A 21,230-nucleotide genomic window follows, 5' to 3' on the forward strand; every position below is an offset into this window, starting at 1 on the left:
GCAGCTCGACTGAAGAAACTCCAGCTGTACTCGGTTGCATACCACCTACTCAGAGGTGATCTCTGCCTGACGTACAAGGCCATGTCCAAACAAGAATTGATGGATTATGCTCCACCTAAAGAAAACCATATCCCCTCAAGCCACATGCTCCAGGGATCTAAACCTCACCAAAACAAAGACTTCCCATGCTCTGGAACAAGATTCCAATCTACATTATGCAGACCTCCTCGCTAACTCTCTTCAAGAGAAACCTTGACGAGTGGATGGGAAACAGAAAGTTTACCCCAGGGATCACTTCAATGACTCTGCTGGACAGAGGTACAGGGATCTAATCTAAGGGGGCGGCGAAAGCCAACACATTCTGGCTAGGCTTATAAATGCCTTTGGGCAGATAGCCTAGTACCTGCCTATGAACCTATGAACCACATCTGTAATTTAGAGTAGAATCTTAATGTACTGTTAAGACATAGAGAACACGTCTAAATTAAGTTAAACTTCAAAATTACTAAAGTTAGCAGACTCCCTTCTGAACAACAGCTGAAAAGTTATGAAACGTGGTTATTGTACTTTGTGATGCAAATAAAGTTCAGTTTCAAAGTATCTAACGTTTTTCCCATATTGATGGTGTATATCCCTTCATTAGTAGTTTCGTTTTTGCGTACCTTCCTTCCCAAAATGTAAAGTGAAGCCAGCAGCCTGATTGCTGTACATCTTTACCCTAGTAGGTACCTTGATAAGACCAGAAAGCACCTATCCCTAATTAGGTCCTTCTGTAGGATATATAATCTCAGTACACCTTTAAGAAGTAGTTGGTAGGTGTATGGGACATACTAACGTACTGTAAACCGCTTAGCAGTGAGGTGCAATCAGAAAATGGCAGGAAAATACAAGGATGAATTTGATGACTTTTGGTCTGAGACATTTCTTATTTTCAACAGTTTTCCCTTGTTATATAGGCAGTGTTATAAACTGGCATGGCTTGTGCAACTGTGCATCCTCACACTTATTTACTTTCCTACATGGTTATGGCTTACCTTTAGAGGAGGCACAAGGAGAAAATCTCCAAGAGGAAGAACTCACTCATAATATCCATTCCACAACAAAATGCAGAAATGTTTATTCTGTAATATAAGAATCATAAGATCAGTCCTACAATATAATCCAGCAATACACTGGGTCCACATGCTAGTACAGTTGCAGGTACAAATTTAACTTAACAGAGACTGTTATCAGTCAGGAATAAGGTATTAGCTGTACCTAACAACCACTGTTAATTCTTCTGCACCAACAATCACACATACTGTAAGGCTGATCCTCTAATTACTTGATTACATATGTAATTCCTTTAACAATACTGCTTTGTTTGGTATAATGGCTAATAGGAAAAGGAATGGCAGGAAATAATGTTTGCATCTGTATTATACAGTAGACATATGCAGTAAGAAGAATATAGAGAATTAAGTTATGAGAAACAGATTTGTCTAGAGGATATAGTTAGTTTAAACAGAGATCAGGGATAGTGTCACGTTGATGGGTAAATGAAAGGTTAGGGATAAAACAATATAGGCTTATATTAGTGTGGACATATGAGAAGGTAGAAGATGAACAGACAGTTAATAACAAGATAAAACAGGTATAACTTAGTATGCATATAGCAAGGTAGATAAACAGCAGTAAGGTAATGCAGGTGTAAGTCCTTGTGGGCATAGGAGAAAGTGTGAAATGTCCACTAATGGCTGGACATTAAATGATACCACTCTAGTAACCAAAACACATGTAAACTGAAACAAGCAGTTCAGTTTATTCTGTGAGTTTTATGTCTTTTGAGTATTGAAGGAGTTTTTTTAAGAAAGTTATTCTGCAATGTATTTAAATGGATATTATGGATTTTAATGTCTTATCTGGAAGTCTATAGGGTAACAAGTGAGGCACGTGTTTTGGTAATGCGATGTAATGTTTAGTATTTAAATGATTGATGTTTAAGGACTTTTACTGTGAAGAAGTCCTAACAATAAAGACGAAAGCTCTCAACCATTTATTTGTGAAGTTTTTTTCTGGGTCCCTCCTGTTTTGGCTCCTTTGGTTTGGAATTGCTTGTTTCAATTTACGTGTGTTTTGGTTTCTAGTTTGGTGTTTGTCATGCCTTTTTCTGAGCCTCAGGCTACCAGCGCAGGTACCAGTAATGTTTCTATGGACAATATTGTGGGCAGTATCAGACTGCTCACTCAGTTGGTGCAAGAGCTGACCAACAAAGTCAAACTTCTTAATGCTCGTAGGACTACAGACGATGAATTTAATTGTACACCTTTATGTTTGAGTAACAATGGAAATGTAGACTTTTTTATTATAAATGGTCCTGGTGAACCTGGCTCGAATTTTATCCTGACCAATTGGCTCAACGGGTTGTTGCATATTCAGGTGGGTGAACCTATAGAAGGTGGTTCACTGAAACAACTTATGGAGTAACTGGAATCACACTTATTCAAATGTCATAAGCTCCAACTGGAGAATTCCTATCTACGGAAATTTTTAAAAGTCCAAAGGATAGCCAAAGGGTTAAGGTTTTGGAAATTCCCCAATGGTTTAATTCCAGATTCCCCATTGCATTGTGAACTATTAGCCTGTTCAACAAACAAGGGTGTGAGCTTATTGAAGTACTTATTAAACATAATCAGAAGCAGCTTGACGAGTCATCATCGAAGCTAACAGGCTTGACGTTGCCATCAACAAGGATCTTTGGTTTGAACAAAATGTTGCTCGATACCGAGCTATTTTCTCCGATATCCACAAAGACATTGTTGTAATAAAAACTAGAAAGGAAAAGAAAATGCATAGGGATGGAACTGAATTTATGGAAGGGTGTGCCTATCCCTGTCCATTGGGTGGGATGGCTCAAGTTTCTCCACTTTCTGCCAAGAAGGGCACTGTAGTGGTTGAAGAAGTAGCCAGTTTTGACCAGGTCGAAAACACCCCATTAGATCATCAACCTATGCCACGCTCAGAAAGATTAAGGAACAGGATCAGTCAACAGCAGGATTTTCACAACAAATGGAGACAACGTCAGAGGAATCATGTTCGCAATGGTGAACAGAGGAATTCCTTCAGCAATCGCCAATGGAGGAAACTTGCCTGGATTATGTAGATGTGAATATTGAAGATATTACTGATGAACCTAGCCATGTTTATAGTGTTTTTAATTGTACAGGTGATTTTTGTATTTACAACTTAACCTTTAATGACTTAAACACTGCATATGCCAACCTATTGTCTAAAGGATTTTCTTTTGTGCCAATGAACGGTATCAAGATATACAAATTGTTTTAGAGCTAAAAATTTTTCTTAGGAAATTAAACTTAAAAGTAGTCAGGGACACAGACTTTAAAGCTGAAATGAGAGAGATGTTTTGTTGTAGTAGTATGTTTAATCCTAGCTTGGTTTTGCCTCTTTTGTTGTTTGAGAAACTGGTAGACTATGACTTTCGACAGACTAATCATTCATTTAGTTGAGCAAAGCTTTCAGTGACTGAATATAACCTGCTTAAAAGATTAGCTAGTGATAAATCAATTAGAGTCATGAAACTGGATAAAGTGCGAGGGTCAGTGGTTAGAAACCAAGAAGACTACTTGAACAGGATGTTAAAGTTTGTGTTACAAAGTGGATTTTATGAAGAAGTATCTTATTATTTTACTAAAATAACATACAAAAAATTGATTACTGGGTAAAAGATTTATTAGATTAAGGACAGATTGATTATTTCTTGTATGACTTTTTGTGTGTTAAATTACCGGTGGTACCCTCTATCTTCGGTATTCCAAAGATACACAAACGTTTGATAGACCCCCCTCCCAAGGCCAATAGTTAAAGCCAGTTGTTCTAAGACTCATCCCCTAGCCAAGTATATTGACCTTAAAGGTAAAAAAAATTTGGATAACTTTACTTATTTGTGTAGAGATCCCTGGGATTTTTTTATTTAAAATTAAAGGATTGGGATACTCTAAACCAACATTTTTTTTAATGGTTGCTGTTGCTGAACTTTTCAATGTTATCCCTCATGACACAGGCTTAACCTGGTTTAATGATTTTTTACTGGAATCTACTACCCTCGAACAGGATGAAATTAACATTTTAAATCTTTTTATGGAACTGATCCTTAAGTATAATTTTGTATTCCTAGAGAGGAAACATTTTCAGCAAAATAAGGGAGTGGCTATTGGGGCTTCTTGCACCCCCCTTATTTGCTAATATTGTTCTCATACAATGGGAGAAGTATTTTTTGTTTAAGCACTTTATTAAGCCACCTTGGAAGGTTTATACCAGGTTTTTGGATGACGTCTTTATTGCCTGGGAGGGGGAAGGAAGTGAAATAAATTTCTTTCTTGATTATTTAAATTCAACCACTTCCTTTCTTAAATTCACCTTTTCCTCTGATGTCAATATCAACTATTTGGATGTTAGAATATTTAAAGATCATGACAACCAGAGTATTGTCAGTACTATATGCAGAAAAAGTATGTATTGTAACGGTTTACTACACTATTCTAATGGTCTCCTGGAATCTCAAAAGCATGGAATTATTAAAGGATAATATATACGGTTGGCCAGGATGATATCAGATGAATCTATATTGTGAGGAGAGCAGAGTTCTGGCTGATATGTTTATTGCCAGAGGTTACCCTTCAGAACTGGTTAACACTATAAGTACTGAAATAACCCATAGAAGAAAAGAAGGGGATATAATACCATTAATTAAGATGTGATTTAATAACACAAGTGAATTGTTTGCTGGAAATGATGGTTTAATCAAGGCTTACTCCACTGCTTTTGTTACTGAAAATTGTGCAGAGGACTATAAGATAAGGGATGTATTAAATAAGAATTGGTCTTTTTTTACATTTTTTGGTATCTTGGACAACGTGGAGGAAAAGCCATCAGTGGTATACCAAAAGAGCAAAACCATTAAGAACTATTTGGAACAAAGACAATTTGGTATTTTGAATTTAACTCACAAGAAGCCAGGCACTTCAAAATGTGTTTTTTGCTCACAATGTAAGTTCAAGCTAGAGAAAGAATAATTTTAAGGTCAATGGTAAATGGTTTAAGGCCACCTTTTTTTGTAATTGCAACACCTCTGGCATGGTTTATCTTGCTCTTTGCCAGATGTATAATGGGTTCTATGTAGGGAAAACTCAGAGAAAGTTCAGGGAAAGAGTGTACGAGCATACCTTGGATATCAAGAACAATAAGGCCACTAATGCTCTGGCGAAACATATTATAAATAACCCTGGTCATTCCTTTCTTTTTTTGTGGTTTAGATCAAGTTTTTGAAAACCCTAGAGGTGGGCCTTGGAAAGACTTATAGCAACAATGTGAGTTGCTGTGGCAACTTAAGTTAAATGCTGGGGTTCCACCAGGATTAAATGAAAACATTTCCATTATTAGTGTATTAAGGTTAAAATCTTCTGTTGTATGAAAGTTTATTTTATGAGTTTTATGTCTTTTGGGTAGGAGTTTTTTATGAAACTTATTCTACAATATTTAAATGGATATTATGGATTTTAATGTTTTATCTGGAAGTCTATAGGGTAACATGTGTGGGGCATGTTTTGATCATGTGATGTAATGTTTAGTATTTTAATGTTTGATGTTTAAGGCCTTTTACTCTGAAGAATTGTTAACAATAAAGATCAAAGCGGTCAGTCATTTATTTGTGCAGTTTTTTCAGGTCCCTCCTGTTTTGGCTCCTTTGGTTTAGAATTGCTTATTTCAGATTAAACGATACCTCTTTGCTGTCTTCTTGTGCTCTGTCTAAGTCAAGGCAGCAGGACCACAATTCCATTGGCTAGCCACTGGCTTACTCCTATCCCTATATCCCAGTAAAGAAAGAGGTGCACTGGTGTCTTAGTCTATACTCTACCCACCAACAGTGACCTGGTCTAATTGCAGACAGGGTACATCTATATTGCTCTCAGCCACTATATCTCAGTGCAACTGGACTAGCAGTCTGCTTTTTTTTCTGCCAAAGCAGAATGTGAAAAACAATAAAAATGGAAGGAAAATGCTTTATAAAAATGATTGTTGATAAACCACATTTCCAAACAGCTTGAATTAAAAGATGAAGTTTGATATATCCAACACCCACTAGAAATTCCCTTTAGGATACAGGGATTTAGATTTATTCTCTGTTTAAATGGATCACATGTATATTAATTTGGGTCTCAAGTAGTCAGGGACAAACCTCAACAAAATCAGGGACAAATTCAAAAATAAACATGGACAATTAGGACATTTTTAAAATATTAATACTGTTAACTTGAGACATTGATGGCATAAGAGGATATGAATTAATATACACTTTCTGAAGTAAAAGATACCTATAACTCTTAATTACTGCCATTATTTATTAAGTGTAATTCACCATCTTTTCTCCAAAAGTCACCAGTTCTAGGAGGGATTAAGGGGAACAGTGCTAAAATTTGAGTTAAAGTCAGAGACTTCCCCGAAAATTAGAGACAACTGAAAGGTATTTTTCTGTGGAATATTGAGTCACAGAATGAAGGATGGTTTAACAAATCTGTAATGCAAAAATGAAAGGAATGCGAGGAGCTTTATAAACTACATGCATCTTTTCAGGTGCATGAATTTTCTGTTACACTGAATGGTTTAGGGTGCTAACAGTTGTGAGTCAGACTTAGACCCCATGAGGCATAAAGGAAAAAAGTTTTGTTTTTTCAAAGTACATACCATGTACTGACTGACAGGAAATGCTAAGCATCTGGCATATATCAGTCATACAGAATATAGGATATTTTAACTAAATGTTATTGAACTTAATTAATAAAATAGTGCAGTGATAAGCATGATTATTGCCTGGTACATCAGAAATTCTTTAAACTATAAAACATTATATGTAACATATTTTATAAACCAAGAAGAACATAGAAAAGATATGCAATTAAACACAACATGGTTTAACACGGTACAATAAAACACATTTTGCAGCAAAGTCTGAAGTGAGAAAAAAATACTTTTTAAAAGTTTTTCCCAGTTACAGACAAATATAAAGGCACTCGAAAATACTGTAGATCAAAATAATGGCCAGCACTATCAGCTCATAATCTGAAATAATTGTGCCGCCAGTTGTCAATTTGTAAAATGCTTTTGAAATCCCTACTAGTAATATGCCATTAAGTACTCTGTCATTAATAACAAAAAATTGTTCAAATAGATTTCCTTTGAGGATAACCACTTAGCTGCAATTAAACATTTTACCAAGACAAATAATATTGAAAACAAGACAATTTTCTCTGTTCAAAACAAAGTTAAGTCTGCATAGTTTAGTCTATTGCAAATTTAAATTATCTTGCTCTAGGTCAAGATTTTTGATTTTATCATTAATATATTTCCATAAAATCTAAACTTTAAGACAAACCCAGAATATGTGCAATATATTACCCTCTCCAAAGCCACACACATTAGAGATTGATAGAGAGTCTGAGTGAAGACGAATGAGGTCACACCTGATGGTCTACAACTTGTTCATGATAAACTTCTCAGTCCCTGTTTTCCATAGAAAATCAATACTGGTGCAGTTTCTAAGTATGTTCTAGCAGCTGTGCCTTTTTATAGAGTTTTCTTACTTCGTCATATCAGTGTGTTTGTAGATGAGGAATACATAAGTTATGAGGGTGTGGGTAGATTGATTCCCAACATTTGTAGGGTTGCCACCTTTTCAAATGCCCAAAGTGGGACAGTTGTGGTACAAACATCAGACTTTGCAGGCCAAAACATACCCATGAGCAGTTAAAAGGACAGAACTTCACTTTTTTGCCTAAATAAAAGCTTATCCCTATAGCATTTTAGTTGCTTATTTTGTTTCTTATAACATTTAGGTGTTTCAGATACAAAATAAGTGTTTTATGCAACTTTTACATAAAATATATGAAATCATTTTGCCCTAAAATCGCAGTACATTTGCCATTTTAATAATCTTTTTGCAGGGCACAACTGCCCAAACAGGGACTGTCCCTCGCAAAGTTGGACTGGCTGTAACCCTAAATATTTGGGGTAGAAAAAGGGTACATTGCATTTTTTCATCAGGTTAGATTATCAATCGTGTTCTCAAAAAGTCAGTTCTTCTAGCTGAATTTTAGTCAGTTATATAAGAAATTCAAGGAAGGGATAGAAATGTTGACCTTAGGATCTGTCCAAATGATTTAGAAATAGTGCTGCAGCCTCTAAGAAGCTCAGGCAATTCACATATTTCTTTATCTGAAGGAAAATTCTGAATTGTATGTATTTCTATTTATAGGGAAAGGAAAGTTGGTTACCAAGTGAAACATATGGATTGTTTATCATAGGCTGAAATAATGGCAACATTATCAAAGCCTAAACCCTTATTCACATATTGAAAAGGTTTCTAATTAGATGAATAAATTACTGATGGACATTAAGATTATTCAGCTTTTTAATCTCTAGGAATGGAAGTGTAAAGCAATTATATCTGAAAAATATAGGAAGTTTTAGGCTGGATTTTACAGCAAATAGGATCTTGGTTGTGTAGCTTACATATTCATTCTTAAACTTGAAAAATCCTTACAGACATTGCAGATAAGAAACACTAAAAGAATTCAGGCAGTCTGATCGGATATCTGAACAGATTTAGACAACAGAATAAATATTGATAATTCAAGATAGGTAGACTTAAATATCATATTTTGGAATAGTCTGACTAGTAGAATTCATGTTGAAGAATGCATGAGGCAATACATTAAGTTCTACAATATACATTTTGGAAATTAGGGAAATTTTCATAAATGATGATCTGAAACACTCCTGTTTAAAAACATTTCACCATGCTAATAAGCTGTTCTCATATCAGATTAGATTAGTCTATGAGAAATACATGCCTAAGTATATCAATTTAGGTGATACAGATGTTACAATAATGATTAAAGAGAGGGGAAAGTACAGATTTGTTCAGATTCAGTTTTTAATTAGATAGCTTAGAGAATGTTTTTATTGTCTGTAAAATTTTAGATATGTACAGACTAGAAGTGTTATCATATATATGATAATATTTCCAAAAGCTGTACATGGTATGATAGTACTAGGCAGTTGGGACAAATGAATATGATCTTTAGAAAGCAGACATATGAAATATCACAATATATGCATTAAAAAGATAGGGCAAAAAAGGTCAGCCTTGGTGAGTATCAGTTTGATAAAAATTGGTTTAGAAGATTTCATGCTGATATAAATTCAAGTGGAATGTGCTCATATATCATTTCTATGAAATCCATATTTATTCAAACCTTGAAGAAAGTATAACATACTGTTGAAAGGCTTACCAGCTTGCACTGCTGGAGTAAACATGTGACTATTTTAGAGGTTTCAGGAAAGTAATAAAGAGCCAAACTAATAGTTTGAGCAACAATATGTCTTGGTTTTGTAAAACCCGCTGATGCAGCGAAATTAAATTGATCATTGCCTGTTTATCCCAGTTTAGTTTTAAATTCAGGTTTATTACTTCCTTAAAATGAAAGTTAAATTGATTTAAAGCCTGTGTATTAGGCTTTGAAATTAGTCTTAGACCAGTTCAAGTATTAAAATAGTCATACAGTGTTTCAAGTGTAAATCAGTTTACCCTCTGTTAAATATTTTAAAGATCATGTTCGAATTGAGCCACACAGATAATAAAAATACTTACAACTTTCTGAATTGCATCTATGTACCTGTGATCACTAATTTACCAGAAAAAGAACACTCTTCTTACACATACCACATAACTTTTAAAAGTGTGCCAATATGGGGAACTGAAAAATGAATGTCTGCTGTAACATTCTCTCAAGGATGATGTCCGGCTTACTACTTTTGGTGGCCACACAGAAAGCAACTAAACTTTCTGTCATTGTTTGTGATGCCCATGTACCTCCCCCCAAAAAATGAAAGTGCAGAGTACTACTGTTTGTTAAACAATTGCAAAGTAGTTAGTTTTTCTGTCAAACTTCATTTAATTAACAGCTTGGCAGATAACTAAATGCTAACAATTGTGCAACAATTACTCAATAATGTAATTAAGATGTGGTGCTATAATGACATCAGTATGTCCATCAGCACATACTTAATGAAATAGGTGTGCAATCTGTAGTTTCTGGCACTGGCAGCACATTTTACAAGTTAAATTTTATGTTAAAGGCATTAAAAGACTATTTTTTTCCAATAAATTAGTAAATGGTGTTAACAGGAAAATGGTTAAGTCTCTTTATTATCTGTGTCCATTGTTTTGAACTTCATTTTTCATCAAAGATTTACTTGCATAATCAAGCAGTAAAATTCAGCACTAAAAGTATATATATGAAATCCTTTATTTGCTTTTAGTTGGTGTTTCATTTTGCAACTCAAAGCAGTATCTGGTGTGCTCTGCAGGACATGTTTCTTGTCCAAGTCATTCATTTCTATCCAAAAGCCCAGCGGACTGTTAAACATGGATCCAGTTGATGACACCTGTAGATAAACCTAAATCATTCTTTTAGATGTTGTGTACTATGTAGTTTTATAGCACTTTTCCCTTCCCTGATACCAAACGTATCCTTGTATGTTGTAATGAGGAGCTGGCTTTTTACACTGAAGAAGTGAGGAGATGTTCGACTGTGCTTCCCCTTCACAAACAGAAGTTTGTGATTTGATATTTCAAGACTGAGTACAAAATGTGGTACAAGAGTAGAAAGCTGCCAACGTGTCTTCAGAATTCGGGCTTGCTGTCTCCTCCTGAATGAATGCATCCACTTTAACTTCTATTATTTTGAGAAAAAGTTTCTCTCTCATTCTAATATCACCAGTGGTGGTGCAAGACATAACAGTAAAAAATTCAGGAAGATAGAAACACTCAGTAATGCATGAAGTATAGGACAATCTGTGTAGTTCCACATGCATACATGCACGGGTCTATATTACCATGTCAAAAGACATGTTCATTGGTTATTTTTGGTGCATTTTCCACCTTTGTTGTGTTCATGTTCACTGAAGACATCTTAATCGACAAAGAAATATAGAACCTTTAAAATCCTGAATGGCTGCTTCAGCAAATTCTTTCCCAGGGGAAAAAAAAAATCACTTAACTGTCGTTGGGGATTTGCCCTTTTCCCCACTGTAGTGCGATCTTGGAGTTGATATATTTAATTGAGGGGTGAGGGGGCAAACCCTACACTATGTAGGGTTTGAAAGTTTTTCTTTTTTGTGTATGGCCAAGTGATTCTTTCCCCTGGGAAAAAATTCACTGAAGCGGCCATTCGGGATTGTAAAAGGTCAATATTTTCATGTCGATTAAGATGTGTTCAGTGAACACATCTTTTAACATTGTAATATAGACCCACATACACATATGCAGACATGCACACAAACACACCCACCCACACACCCACACACCCACACACCCACACGCACACACGCACACACACACACACACACACACACACACACACACACACACACACACACACACACACGCACACACACACACACACACACACACACACACACACACACACACATACACACACACACACACACACACACACACACACACACACACACACACACACACACAGACACGTGCACATACATACACACATGCACACATGCACACACGCACACATGTGCACACACACGCACATGTATACACACACACACACATGCACACACACACACATATATGCACACACGCACACATACAGACACACACATACACATATGTGCATATGTATACACACATGTGCATGCACGCGTACACATGTGCACACACACACACACACACACACACACGCACACACACACACACACACACACACACACACACACACACACACACACACACACACACACACACACATCAAACCATACTTCTGTATAAAGGAGAGTAGATAACACTGCCCTTCATGTTGTGATAAGCCACCCATTACCATGTACTCCTTAATTCATTAAACTTCCCTTCCATGCATTTTTGATATGTGCCACTTCCTGCATTCATACATATGTGTGCAAGCAGTTGAACTTGTATGGTCTCCTTCTAATACATATGATTGCTGCAGCCAGAACTATTCACGTTACTTCATTGGTCATCTTGCCATTTTTCTCATAATCCCATGCCCTATTAAGAATATTATTATATTTATTTTTCATCACCCCATCTCGTAGCTCATAGCACCCATGCACCACCCTTTTTGTGAAGTAATATTTACTTAGATTAAGATTTATGATGTTGGTCAGAGTGTAAATCATTTTTATTTTGCCAACCTGGAGCCAAACTTCATATCTGATATCTTTAGGCTCCCTTCTGCAGAATAAATCTACTCAGATCCAGCAGAGTAAGATTTTTAAAAGTTAATGATAAGAAGGTTCAAACTATAAATGTTTGGTCTTTGCAGTGGTTGTGAGCTGAGAAGTGATTTGCAATAATTGAACTGGCACGCTTTGCCTGCACTCCTTTAGAGTTCTTGGCAGAGGTGTAATATTTTACTTCACAGCAACACCACTTCTTCTTTAGTAATGCACAATTAAGGGAAAGGCTATAAAATCCATACATTACATGGACATGGTGTAATATAGCACATTTAATAATACACGCTAGGATAATAGTATCTAGCACAGGATTTGTTATTAATGTGATATTAAGACTGAGCCACTGCAGGTAGCTAATGGTTTGTATTCTTTGTTTGCAGGATGTACCAAAGTTTACACAAAGAGCTCGCACCTTAAAGCACACCAGAGGACCCACACAGGTATGGTGTGATATTATGTTATGCATGCACTGTAGAATGGGGTTAGTGCGGTCAGCTCAACAGCTAGTGTCTAATACTTTGCATCAGAGGAAATGTAAGAGACAGACTGTTACATCAAAATCTGACATTATCTGATCACTTAGCTCTGAAAAAGACTGTTTTTTTTATTTTATACGTGATATGTTTGACCTGAGTTCATTCTTGCCTATAAGCCGGAACTCACATTTAAATTGAGATGTAGAATATTTATCAGTTCTGGTTGCTTTATATGAATAGTTTGCATGTGTGCAGTCTAATTATTGAAATCTAGTACGGTACTGTTTGCTGCAGTTAAGTGAGCATATGTAAGAAATAACTCTATAAGTTAATATTTATTTTATGGGGTTCACTTCTACCACCTTGCAGTGATACATGGATTTAAAATATTATGATTTATCCCTGCCCTTTTATTAAATGGTTCCAGTTGTGCTCATGAGCTATACCTATTACCATGACTAATGTATTTATTTTTCCAAGGCAGCCCACTGAAAAATAACATGTTCTATATCTTGACCTGTCATGGAAGCCTGAAGTGTCCACTGAAGAAATATATTTTAGAAATACTTCTAAGTATATATTTACTCATTGAAAACTTTTGACTTATTTTTCACAATACCGCACAGATGTGCAGCTTCCAAAGGGTTGAGATGTAAATAGGTAATGTGGGGGAAGGGGCAGGAATGAAGTCTGAATGTCGTTGCTTGCCTTGTTCTGCCATTCTTTCATATGATGTCACTTGATAAACACTCACCTCTCAAGCTGCACACAGCCTGAGGTCTCAGCCTGCATTTTAGCTTCTATCAGCTAAAAACTGGTGTTTTGCATTCCATGCCTACTTCTGCTAACACTATTTGCTTTACAGCAAGCTCTTTGCTGGTCATTGTATATTTATTGGCATAGCTGTATCAATGTAAAGAAGAGAAGTACAATAAAAGAAGGACCTTATACAGTGGCTGAAAAAAATCATTGAATGCTATTTCATAAAGTATCTAATACAGAACTACAGTACTTGGTGTACAATTGATAGGAAAACACCTCATATAAAACAATGCTTGGTATCCATATATTATTGTGTGAGATTTGATTTTACTAGAAAGGGTACATTAGAAAAAGCTATTTGTTTTATTCATTTGTTAACTGTAAGCCTTCTGAAAATGTGGAACACTTGAAACACGTCTTCATTTTTAGGTACACTAAGAACACTGTCCGGTTAAGTGACCTTCTCAGAGTCACTCACACATATGGGCAAATGGAAACGAACCCTACATCTTTAACTACAGAAAGCCTTAATTCTCAACATCAACCGCCAGGCCAAACTTTGCAATCTGATTTGTATTCACTTTCATGCAAAGTTAGGCAAACACTAAATCTTACACTATGGGTAGCACAGAACGACCTTCTGGATATACCAAATTCACCATACAAACCTTATGAGTATACTGTCGGCCTTGTCCATTATGACAAACAGGACATGAACTAAATTTTGTTTCTGAGGGGTCCAAGCCAAATCCACATAATGAATTCAGTTAAAAAGCTGCCTAATGTTAAAATCAGATTTAAGTCCATTCTGAAAATGTGTCATAAAACAAGTTACATTAAATGCTTTTTCACTTTCAGGTTTTTGACAGTATAACATCTGTAAAACAAGGCATATAATGAAATATAACACAGATTCTGGTTTCAGATATAAACCTTTCATAATAAGCAGTGAGTGTCCATTAAAGGCTCAAGATTTGCTTAATCTTTCCTGTAGGCATGCACAAAAGCTAGCTTTGCTGTTAACTGATAAGACTTGAAAAGATTATCATCCATTCTTATCCCTAAATTGCTCCAGGGGGACTAGAGACCTGTTTTTCCTGTATTGTACCGATCATGCAAACAAGAAAAGGCAGACACCTGCATTTAGTATGCTGGTCTGGTGTGTATCTGCACAGAAATTTAATGCAGATGATAGAAGTATCAGAATGAGATCAGCTTTAGCATATGGTTATATCTGTTTTGCTTATACAGTGAGTTTGAAATGATATTGCTCAGCAAAATAAGCACTTCTTTAATCCCCATTTAAGTTTTTAAACTGGAAAATATAAGAGGTTTCTGATGTCATTTGCACCAATATGTTTCAGAACAAGGACCAAACAATGCATTACTAAAGATATGAAAAGTGCCCATGGAAAAAATGCACACATTTTTTCTTCAGTGTTGTTAGAATTATCAAAAGTGTGTTTAGATGGCCTGCATTACAGTTGACTAAAGATTATAACATTATCAACAGGAACAGAATGCCTCTTTTATTAACTATTTTGTCTTATTAGAATATACTATTTTTTATTCCAATTGCTATAATTCATAATTTTTTTATATCTACTTTACTAACTATGGTTGATGGGGGGAGTGTGTCTTGGAAACTGACGGGCATAAGATAACAGAAACAATCTGCCATTGGATGCCACACCAAACTTAAATGACACAAATAATACTTTAAGTATTTTTACTTTTTTTAGTTACTGAAATTTTGACAATGCATTGTATTAAACACGTGTGTGTGTGATGGTGTGTGTGTGTGTGTGTGTGTGTGTGTGTGTGTGTGTGTGTGTGTGTGTGTGTGTGTGTGTGTGTGTGTGTGTGTGTGTGTGTATTTTTTTTTTAATTTTCCATACTCAGTTTACTCGATTCAGAGTCACAGGAAATCAGGCCATAGCCATACAACTAATAGGCATAATCAAGGAAAATAATTGTAGACTGGATGCCAGTCTATTTCAGGACACACACACGCGCACACGCGCACACACGCACACACACACACATCTAATTACTCACATATACACAAAAGCATTTTAGATCATTGCCTGTTTGCCTACTGTAAATCTTTGAAATTTAAGAGGAAACCAAAACTTCCCGAGCAAACCAGTATGGGCAGAAGAAAACCATAAAAACACCAGAAGATTGACTTTTTCAGCTATGACATGCCCCAGATAGTCAAGCACTGTGGGCCAGCTACATTAATCTTTGCACGGCTTTGTCATCCTTGTCAGACTGACAGACATTTTAGGAGACATTAAAATACATGAAATGAATAATTTAGACTTTAGCATTCCTAATTACATTGCAACTGTAGTACTGTTTTTCAATAGAGCAGTAAGCCAAATTTGTTTAGTATAATTTCATTATTTTGATTTCAAAAGAGTTGAAGGCTAGCATTTCTTTCTGAAACACAAAGTAGCACAAGAAAGCTCAGAAAGATTGTATGACAAATAAAAAGAGTCACAAACTGGAGTTTTTGTGTTTTTTTCCAAATGGCTCTGGTTTGGTTTTCTTAGAATTTATGAAAAAAGTTTCATATTTTCTAGCCAACATGAAAGTTGTTGGATGCCCTGCTCTAGTTATTTTATTTATTTTTTATGGCTGATGGGGACAATTGTATTATTTGCATAGATAAATTACTGATAGTTTGAGAAAATATTTAAGATGTCAGAAAAGTAAGAACAGTAAGGGGACAAAATGAAACCTTGGTGGAATGCCCCACTGTAGCTGTGATGTGTCAGATGTAGAGGAACCTATTCTGATGCAGAAGTACCTGTACTAGAAGGAATCTTTGACAGGATTTTGTTTTACTAAACTGATTGCCTTTGTCAAGTCAAACAAAAAAAGAGGAGTCTATAAGGTTATCTTTGTCAATATTTATAAAATGCAGCCAGTGGGGGGGGTCCAAAGAGCTATAATTTTATTTCCTCCTGCCCAAAAGACAAGTTGGCAGTTTCACAGTCCCTTTTATTGAAAGGAATGTTAAAAAGCTGAGTGTTCTATCCTCATATCAGCACTTGGCCTCACATTCCAGTAACACGAAAGGAATACCACACTCCAGAGGTGAGGCATTAAACATACATCCAGTCTCCCAACGTTGGGAGTAGTTCAGGTAAGTGTTAGAGATCCAAGATCAGAGACTTTTCTTTTGTGCCCAGATGAACATTCAGCAGAAATAACATCTCGGATCTCCCATGAAAAAGGGCCAAGGCCTCAGTAAAAGTTGCTCATTCAAGAAAAATAAATTAAACTGCTTGTGACTGAATTTAAACTGGAAAGTTTGCACCCTGAGCACTAATCTGATTGTAACACAGTTCACCAAGGTATTTTGCAATCTTAATGTAGTAAATGTGTTCTTTTTGTTGCCTACTTTTTTTTGTTTCCCATGAACAATGTTAGCATTTAAGCAGTAATCCTAGTTTATAATGCTGTTAAAGTTATATCAAAGGCAGATATAAACTGTTCACATAGCATACATTTATCCAGCCCTTTTGGCCTTGAATGTAGCTGAAAATAGTCTACAGGTTCAATCCATTACCTAAATGGTATCAGGATGGAGGGATGATGAAAGGAGAGGTTAAAGTATTTTCTCATATGCTTAAGGACTATTTATTTATTGGTTTGTTTGTTTGTTATTTAAATTTGTTAAATGGGGTAGTACTGATCATAAATGACAGGTTTCAGTCTCACCCCCAGAAAAGCATTAAAGTTTGACAACTAAAAGTTATTTTGCAGAAATCTTCATCATATCATCATATCATCATCATCATCAAATCCATTTTTCAAATTTTTATAAATGATTGGGGTATCATATGTAGCATTTCTAATCAATGGGCCTGTAATGAAGGTCAAGGTTTCTAAGGTTATAGATTGGAGAATTTCATAATAGTGTGGAAGGTAGTAAAGAGAAAGTGTGGTTTTGTAGTTAACTTTAATGCACTGTATTGAGTACTAGATTAATTTCTCCTCTTCATTTTGTAGCCTGGGTTCTAGAATTACTAATCTGAACTGTCATAGGATATTTCCATGATCAGCACATATTGCCCCATCCAAGAGGGACACAGGTGGAATGCCCGGGGTGAATTTATGGTTACCCATCCAATTGTCCAGATTGCATTTGAAGAGGGCCAATGAAGTACTCTGTTTGACATGAAGTGGGTGTCTGTTCTAAAGGTGTGGTAACCTCTGGGAGACAATCAGTCCCTCCAGCAGGTTCTATTAATGTCACATTCCAGGGTAAGGTCTTTAGAGTGAGTAACCAGTGTGCCATTTGACTTACGGACATGCAGCATTCCCAATAAAGCAGGGTCAGATATCGACTTGTATGCAAGGCAGAGGTTGCCTCTGTGTAGTCTGTATGAAACAGAATAAAGTGACAGTGATTTTAGATGATCCACATAGGACATATGCTGAAGACCTTGAATTTCCCTTGTAAGGAACCTTTGTGGTCTCTCCAATCACTGCAGGTGCTTGGAAAGGTGCATACCAAGAGGAGCATCGTAATCAATTATTAGCCTGATGAGAAAAGAGTATAGAGAGGTTATAACTTCTTTTTTTTCTGGAGGTGGTGTCCTTACTTATGAGATGAGCAATACAAAATGCCCTTCTTACCAATGTGGAGTTGTGGTGATCAAATGTGAGGTTGCTGTCAACCTGTATGCCCAGATCTCTGACCACTGAGTGCATAATTAGGATGTTACTATTAATGTGGTAGTTAGCAGGAACGTTGCTCTTACTGAAAGGGATGATAATACACTTTTTTGTATTGAGTTTAAGGCCATGACTTTGGCACCAATCATCTGTTTGTGTAAAACTTTCTTGTATGACGTTGCCATCATTTGGAGATTCTATGACTGCTCCCAGTTTGCAGTCATCAACAAACTTTGTCAGCCACAGACTTTTACTTTTTGCTTGTACTTTGTTGAAATAGATTCCAAACAGTAGAGGTCTCAGGACAGATCCCTGTAGAACACCACTGGTTATGGGTCTACTGCTGGAGGTGGATTCCCCTATTTCAACTATATGTTCATAGGTTCATAGGTGTGTACCAGGCTAATGGTCCTGTGGTCTTTACAAGCCTAGCCATAGGATTACCCTGGCATAGCACCACCCAAACTTAGTTCCCAGTGCCTCTGTCGAGTAGAGCCACTGAAGTTATCCCCGGGGTGAATTTTCTGTTTCCCATCCACTCATCAAGATTTCTGTTAAAAAGGGTCAGTGATGTGCTCTGGTTGACATGCATGGGAAGTCTGTTCCATAGCATGGGCAGTCTCTGGGTTATGAACCTGTCCCTCCAGCATGTTCTGTTAATTGTGGTAAAGATGTTGAGGTCTCTGGAGTGTGTGATGTGGAGGGATTGGGATTTCTTTAGATGTAGCATTTCTAACAGAGTTGGGTCAGACATGGCTTTGTAAGTCAAGCAGAGATCGCCTCTAAGGAGGCAATATGAAACAGATAATAGCTGGAGTTTTTTGAGTCTGTCCATATAGAAAAAGTGTTTAAGGCCTAGGATCCTCTTTTTGAGGTACTTTTGCTGCCTCTCCAGTTGTGGCAGGTCTAGTGAGGTACATGCCAAATGAGGCATTGTACTTGATGACTGGCCTAATGAGAGAAGAGTAGAGGGAGGCAATGACCTCTTTCTTCCTGGATGCAAAACCCTTTGTAAAGAGATGTGCCACATAGAAGGACTTTCTGACCACAGTGGCAATGTGGTGGTCAAAAGAGAGGTTGCTGTCAACCTGTGTTCCCAGATCTCTGATCTCACTGAGTGCATAATTGGGATGTTACTATTAATAATGTGGTAGTTAGCTTGGGAACATTGCTCTTTTACTGAAAGGGATGATAATACACTTTTTGTATTGAGTTTAAAGGCCATGACTTTGGCACCAAATCATCTGTTTGTGTAAAACTTTCTTGTATGGCGTTACCACATCTATTTTGGGAGATTCTAATATGACTGCTCCCCAGTTTGCAGTCATCATGAAAACAAACTTTGTCAGCCACAGACTTTTACTTTTTGCTTGTACTTTGTTGAAAATAGATTCCAAACAAGTAGAGGTCGTCAGGACAGATCCCTCAGAACACCACACTGGTTATGTGGGTCTACTGCTGGAGGTGGATTCCCCTATTTCAACTATATGTTCATAGGTTCATATAAGGTTATTGGCGTACCAGGCTAATGGTCCCGTAGGCAGTCTTTACAAGCCTAGCCATAGGATTACCCTCGGCATAGCACCACCCAAACTTAGTTCCTGAAGTGCCTCTGTCGAGTAGAGCCACTGGAGTTATCCCAGGGGTGAATTTTCTGTTTCCCCATCCCACTCATCAAGATTTCTGTTAAAAGGTCAGTGATGTGCTCTGGTTGACATGCATGGAAGGGTCTTGTTCCATAGCACTTGGGCAGTCTCTGGTTTTTGAACCTGTCCCCTCCAGCATGTTCCTGTTAATTGTAGGTAAAGATGTTGAGGTCTCTGGAGGTGTGTGTGATCGATGGAGGGATTGGGATTTCTTTAGATGTAGCATTTCTAACAGAGTTGGGTCAGACATGCAACTTTGTAGAGTCAAGTTAAGAGATCGGTCCTAAGGAGGCAATATGAAAACAGATAATAGCTGGAATTTTTTGAGTCTGGTCCATATGAAAAAAGTGTTTTAAAGGGCCTAGGATCACTCTGAGGTACTTTCTTGGCTGCCTCTCCAGTTGTGCCAACAAGATTCTGGTAAGGCATGCCAAATGAGGCAATTTTGTACTTGATGACTGGCCTAATAGAGAGAAGTTAGTAGAGGAGGCAATGACCCCTCTTTCTTCCTGGATGCAAGAACCCTTTGTAAAGAGATGTGCCACACTTAGAAGGACTTTTCTGACCACAGTGGCAATGCGTGGTGGTCGAAAAGGAGGTTTGCTGTCAACCTGAAAGCAATTTCCCAGAGTCCCTCTCTTATAATGCCTTCTGTGTTCAGTGGACTACCATCAATGTGGTAATTCATGGGAACAGGGTTTTTCCCAATTTTGGCACATTTTTTGGCACTAAGCTTAAGGCCATGGTTCTGACACCTGCCAATGGTCTCAGTGAGGCCATTTGGTAGGATGTCAACATCACTTGGGGAGTTAATAATAGCTCCCAACTTGCAATTGTCTGTGAACTTTGTCAGCCAGAGTCTCTTCATGTTGGCCTGGACTACAGAGAAGTATATACCAAACAGGAGAGGACACAGGACCGAACCCTGTGGGACTCCACCAGATCTGCCAGATCAACATAGACTGTATGCACCACCTTGCCTTCATCCACAGCTCTGGTGACTGACTCAAAGAAGTTGACCAAGTTGAGCAGGCATGAGCTACCTTTCACAAAACCAAACTGTGTGGGATCCAGAGTTTGGAGATTCCCTGTATCCTTGTTTATTAGGTTCATGATGATACATTCTATAGCTTTGCATATCATACCTACGTCAAGGCTAATGAATGCTGATAGTTCCAAGGGTCTGTATATGCTCTATCAGTGAGCCAGTTAGCAACCCATTTAATGATATAAGGGATGAATCTAGCTTGGTGAATTTGTCAATGATGCCTGAGTGGGGGATAGTGTCAAAAGCCTTGGCTATGTCTAGGTAGACTAT

At 37.0% G+C, this 21,230-nt stretch overlaps 1 protein-coding gene across 1 annotated transcript in view; it reads left to right on the forward strand.

The window, feature by feature from the left end:
- LOC122789924 (Krueppel-like factor 5) overlaps positions 1-21,230 on the forward strand; it is a 174,495-nt gene that overhangs the window by 97,151 nt on the left and 56,114 nt on the right. The window contains exon 3 of the mRNA XM_044057390.1: positions 12,717-12,776. Coding sequence (XP_043913325.1) covers positions 12,717-12,776 — 60 coding nt within the window. The remainder of the gene's footprint in view (positions 1-12,716; positions 12,777-21,230) is intronic.

Source organism: Protopterus annectens, chromosome 15.part0 (genome assembly GCF_019279795.1).
Source record: "Protopterus annectens isolate FY-2018-M chromosome 15.part0, PAN1.0, whole genome shotgun sequence".
NCBI classification, from domain to species: domain Eukaryota; kingdom Metazoa; phylum Chordata; order Ceratodontiformes; family Protopteridae; genus Protopterus; species Protopterus annectens.